Source organism: Limulus polyphemus, unplaced genomic scaffold (assembly GCF_000517525.1).
Source record: "Limulus polyphemus unplaced genomic scaffold, Limulus_polyphemus-2.1.2 Scaffold10187, whole genome shotgun sequence".
NCBI classification, from domain to species: domain Eukaryota; kingdom Metazoa; phylum Arthropoda; class Merostomata; order Xiphosura; family Limulidae; genus Limulus; species Limulus polyphemus.
In genome coordinates, this window is record NW_013675797.1 from 1 (window position 1) to 6,400 (window position 6,400).

The 6,400-nt window shown below is 30.5% G+C and overlaps 1 protein-coding gene across 1 annotated transcript in view; it reads right to left on the reverse strand.

Annotated features, from left to right (window-relative positions):
* Positions 1-4: 4 nt before the first annotated feature.
* The window catches only part of LOC106476282 (ATP-dependent DNA helicase Q1-like), a gene marked incomplete at both ends in the record, with an annotated part of 17,714 nt that continues 11,318 nt past the window's right edge, over positions 5-6,400 (reverse strand). The window contains 3 exons of the mRNA XM_013936946.2: positions 5-454; positions 1,492-1,758; positions 5,549-5,643. Coding sequence (XP_013792400.2) covers positions 5-454; positions 1,492-1,758; positions 5,549-5,643 — 812 coding nt within the window. The remainder of the gene's footprint in view (positions 455-1,491; positions 1,759-5,548; positions 5,644-6,400) is intronic.

Sequence of the window (6,400 nt, forward strand, 5' to 3'; positions counted from 1 at the left end):
ATTTTAACTGTGTTTTTCAGAACTTTACGGTCACTAGTATGTGAAACTAAAGATACTCTTTCTGTCAATGTTGACGAATCGGGGCTTGAGGAATTTCCAAGACTATTTTTTAAAATTTTATCTTTCTCACTCGCATCATTTACTTGATGTGTTTGTCCTGTTTTTAATTCCTTCTGATTTGTAGTATTTTTCTTCTTTCTTTTCGATACATGAGAACTTTTTGAAATATTCTTGTCACTGAAGATGTCAGGGTTGTCTTTCAGTTGTCTTAGTTTTGACATCTTGCTGCTAGACTCTTCATTTTTCAAATCTCGACAAGAAGATGGAGAGTGTGTTTCATTTTTCTGAGCTTTATGTACAACTTCATCAAAAAAATCACAAGCTTTTCTTTTTCTTGTTGGTAAACAAAAGTAAACCGAATGGTCAGAATTATTACAAATGCCAGCTTTTGGTCCTGAAAGAGAATAAATGAAGATTATAAATACTCACTTCCCCAAAAGTAATATGTCTGTGTTACTTTCAATTAATGTTACTCTTAAACAATAATAGACTACATTCAAAAATCATTGGTTATGCTATAAATATTTGTTTGTTGCACACTGCTACTCACATGTTACCAGCTAGTCAATACCACCCACCAACTCTTGGGCTACTCTTTACCAATAAAACGCGAGACTGACTGTCACATTATTATACCTCCTTGGCTGAAAGAGCAAGCATGTTCAGTGACAGGATTTGAACCTGTGACCTGCAGATTGTGAGTGAAGTACGAGGTCGCACTGTAAACGACTCTTTTGATATTTTTAATTTATTACGATATTGAGTTGTGATCTCTCTTCTTTTTTTTTAATATTTGTGAAAGTGCACAAATTTTTAGTTTATTCTTTTAAACAATATTTATTAGGTTAACTAACTAATAGAAATGTAGCGACTGAAACGTTAACATGTTAAAAACAATAAAAAAAATCAACATATAGCCATCCTGGTCTTTATACACTGAAACTTCAATGTGTAGCATTTTAAACATCTTCCTCAACCACTACTGTATAGATCTTGTAAGTGGTACAATATAATAACAAATACATAACAAGTAAATCAATGAAACTTTTTCACAAACATTATTATAACTGAAAAGAGTTGAGTTTCTTTTCATTGATTCATGTTAAATAATAAATATATAATGAAGCTAGTTAGACTCCTATGATTTGATTGGTTGGTGGTAAATCAACCCACTAGACAACAACACAAGGAGTATGAAGTTTCATATTCATAGTTAAAAAGTCTTGCGTGTGAAAGAAGATGGGGATGGCTTGGAAAGCTCATTTGGATAGAGCATCAGATCTATTAGTCAAAGGTCTTAGGTTCAAGCCCTGGTCCCAAGAGTTTCTTTTCACTTATAATAAAGATGTTTTTCCAACTTAAAAATATAAATAAGTAAATATTGAATTACAAAAACACTTTGTGGATTTCACCTTCAGGATATAACAATACCTTTGTTTATGTAGCTGATGGTTGTAAATGGATTAAAATGAAACTCCTCTTTCAAATACCCTTCTACAAGCAAGAAGACAAGCACAAGCTCACAGTTATCACGCTGGTGATTCGTTGGTTTGAGATGTGGAGGGCGAAGCTTGGAAGGCCCCTTCCTTTGCCAAATGTCAATCAGTTTATTAGCAGTAAGCCTTTCTTTCATTTCAGATGCATGATTGATGATTGTGTAGAGCATCTTACAGTCATGTGTTAGTTCTAGTCTTGCTCCTGGTTAAAAACACAATCAAATCATGTATGGTTAAAAAATAAAATAAATACTATCAAATTATACCTGTCCCAGAGAAGGGCTAGGCTTTTGACAGGACAATTTGAAACATATTGTACAATGAAATGGCTAAACTTATAACACGACACATTTCATAAAATTGACTTTTAATGACAAATACACGGGAAAAAAAATATTCATTCAATGCTTTAGTAATTTTCTTTTCATTCAACAAGAAATCGTCAAATGTTAATTCATGCATATTTAACTGCAATTTTACAAAAATAAATTCTATATTTATACTGGAACAAAGGTTCTGTCAAACATGTATTGTAATCTTTTTATTAAAAAAAAATCTTAACTTACTTTTTCACCTTTCTGTGACATATCTTCTGTTTATTATTCAAGTTAATATGTTCCTCACGGAAACTCTCATCTTAAAATACACTCAATGTTTTATAGGCAATGCATTTAACTTCATACAAATAATATGATTGCCACTCAAAATCTTGGCTCAAAGTATTTAATGCTTGAGTTACAATTCCCCTCATTTAAGTTCTTTTTCTTATCAAAGTATAATATTCAAAACCTCTAAGTTAGATTCTTATTTTACACAAAGTAAATTATTCAAAACCTTAGCTTATAATGCCCGTAAGTTAGATTCTTATCTTATAAACTATTAACTCCTTCCACATGGTCTATTTCAAATTGAGCAAGTTCGTAATCATTTTGTACTCATTACAGTTTCCATACTGTTACTTAATTTTTAGTTTTTCGTGTGTATTATTAAAGTAACTAAAATTTTTAGGTTCAATAACGTCAATTTGACGAACCTCACGTATAGAGTTAGGGTAGAGAAAGTAATAGATTATTATGAAATTTTACTGAAAAATAAAGTTTTATAATTATTTAGGAGGTTTCAGATGAATAAAAGAATTTTTAATCTTAACATGAAAATCACTTTGGATTCTGACTAGTAAAGAAAACTACTTGATATATTCACAGACAAATCTTTATTACAAAACCTAATTTTTTGTGTATAAAAGTCTTGCAAAGTTTTGTGAAGATACAGTTACCGTTTTAAAATTTTTTACTTGTTTTCTTTTTTTGCTGCGGACTGTCGATGACACTTAACTCTACTGCACAAATAATTTTACTTGCACCAAATAATGCACCAAAGAACACAGAATAATAACATGCAAAAATCAAACAATGTCCCATAACTATCACAATTTTTTTGCCGACAAAAGCCTTTGGAAATTGAGCTAAGCCCAGTGTGTTTCCCGTGGGAATAAAGTTTGAACTGGTTGTAAAATAAAGAATCATCTGTACAGAAAACAACAATATAATGTCATTTGATAGATTGAAACCTTGACTTTCTACTAGTTATAAATGATACAGTATCAAATGTCGGAGAGAACTATTGGCAATTTGTGAAAGACGTGGGCATGGTAAGTTGGTCTGATTTTCTATTTGATGGCTCTGTAACCAAATAAGATTGAAGGCTATACAAGTTATGCTTTGCCTGAGTGATGACAATATTATAATGAGTAATTTCATATTACTTGGAGTGGTGGTGAATAAATTAGAAAAGAGGGAAAACCTAGAGAGCAAATGTCACAATTCTCACACTAGGATAAATTTAGTTTATATTAAGTTTTTCTTGGTTCAGTGTCTAGATATGATCTATTATTTTTAGAATATATGTTTCAAAAGCTATGGGAAATAGAAAACATAAATATACTATTTCTATTCTTCTATGTTATTAAAAGTGTGCTAGTTACTCTCAAGAAAATAAAAATTGGTGAATTATATAAATGTTTAACGGGAAGAAATGGTCAATACTGATTTACTTGCTAATGGCAAGTGTAAATTTAAGAAACAAGCTTTTGTTTCAGATAAATCTAAAAATGTGCCTGCCATAATAAACTTGTCAACTTATAAAGCTTCGTGTGTATCACAATATTTACAACATACATGAAATTGATCCAAGTTAGTGGGTAACAGAAACACGTGGCACACCCTCCTCCATTGCATTATCACGAAACATGACGAGGAGTAGCTCTCTCAGTTAGAAAAAAAGTGAGACAGAAGTAAACAGACTGACTCATAACCACCCTCTGACATCATGTACAGAATCTACAAGTCTCCTATAGGACTCTTCAATCACGAGAAGTTGTAATTCTATAACATAAATAAGAAGCAGTTTCCACCATCTTGTGCAGATGAACCAACAATAACATACACAAAAACATTTTATTGACATATTATTTTTTTGCAGAGTGGCTTCTAAACACCCTCACAAAGGGTTTTGGTTGCTCTAGTTTACGTGAAGTCTAGTGTTAGAGATTAAAAATCTTGCTGCACTGGGAATATATTTTAATTACAAACTTTGCAATTCTCCCTAATCTGACCAATGGACATTAAATTAACTGTTACTAACATGATATCATGGTTTTACACATGATATCATGTTAGTAACAGTTAATTTAATGTGTTTTACACATGATATCATGTTAGTAACATTTAATTTAATGTTTTACACATGATATCATGTTAGTAACAGTTAATTTAATGTGTTTTACACATGATATCATGTTAGTAACATTTAATTTAATGTGTTTTACACATGATATCATGTTAGTAACATTTAATTTAATGTCCATTGGTCAGTATTTGTTTTACACTTGATATCATGTTAGTAACAGTTAATTTAATGTCCATTGGTCAGTATTTGTTTTACAACATTAAATTAACTGTTACTAACATGATATCATGTGTAAAACACATTAAATTAAATGTTACTAACATGATATCATGTGTAAAACAAATATGAGAGAAAAAGGTACATACTTTTTTTGTTTTTCAAATTACACAAACGTGACTGCCAGCAGAAACTCTGCATGTTGTTACACAGACTAAACAAGGTTATTAAAAAATAGCTTTTAATGTATAGTTAATAAGCTTATTCTTCAATAAATGATGCAAGCAGTAGAGATACATAAATCTGACAGAGATCAGCATAAACAGTACTTCCTACTCCATTTAACGATTATAATGCAAGCAGTAGAGATACATAAATCTGACAGAGATCAGCATAAACAGTACTTCCTACTCCATTTAACGATTATAATGCAAGCAATAGAGATACATAAATCTGACAGAGATCAGCATAAACAGTACTTCCTATGCCATTTAACGATTATAATGCAAGTGGTAGAGATACATAAATCTGACAGAGATCAGCATAAACAGTACTTCCTACTCCATTTAACGATTATAATGCAAGCAATAGAGATACATAAATCTGACAGAGATCAGCATAAACAGTACTTCCTACTCCATTTAACGATTATAATGCAAGTGGTAGAGATACATAAATCTGACAGAGATCAGCATAAACAGTACTTCCTATGCCATTTAACGATTTTAATGCTTGATAGCATGGTGAGAAATTTTTTACCACAATTAACTCTGATAAATATTTTTTCAACATGGAAAGGGCCCAGAGTTAACTCGGCAAATCACAGAGGGGTTAATAATTTTGGTGTTGGTGTTAAAATTATTGAGTACTTATCCAAAACATTCACACAACTTATCTGGCATAACAGGTTTCTGTTGATAACTAATGCCATTCTAATTGAAAGTTTTTTTTTAACTAACCTCATCATAAAGCAATCCTGAAATTCCTGTGATTTTTTCTATTGTTGTTTTCCTAGTAGTAATGATGTGGTATATATTGTTAGTAAACTCATTACAGAATACTAGGTTAGAAACATTTCTAGAAATTACCTGCTCTATCCATTTCACAGTTATCACACATATGTTGACAATGACTTTTGTCCCACTCCTCTCCAAAATGATGAGCTATCGTGGTTCGTCTACATCTGAAAGTGAGTTTCTTGTGATAAATCCAAACAAACCACTATGTATTGCAAATAGAGAGGAAAGACTAGATATACACAACTTAAGAAATGACAGATTTCCCCATATACTATCTTAGCAAAGTGTTTAACTTTATTAATTCACTCTCTTTGTTTAGATGTAAAATATGAGATGTTTTCATACATCACAAAGTTAACTTCTTTTTCTATATTAGACCACACTCGCAAGAGTCGTGAAATTACTACAAGGTTCAGATGACACAAAAAACATGGAAATTACAAGTGGCTTGACCATTAAAATACATTCATATTTTGTATAAAATATTAACAACACCTGTTTTCTAGATACATTCTTTATTAACTTAACCCATATTTTGTATAAAATATTATCAACACCTGTTTTCTAGATACATTCTTTATTAACTTAACCCATATTTTGTATAAAATATTATCAACACCTGTTTTCTAGATACATTCTTTACTAAAGTAACCCATATTTTGTATAAAATATTAACAACACCTGTTTTCTAGATACATTCTTTGTTAACTTAACCCATATTTTGTATAAAATATTATCAACACCTGTTTTCTAGATACATTCTTTATTAACTTAACCCATATTTTGTATAAAATATTACAAACACCTGTTTTCTAGATACATTCTTTATTAACTTAACCCATATTTTGTATAAAATATTACAAACACCTGTTTTCTAGATACATTCTTTATTAACTTAACCCATATTTTGTATAAAATATT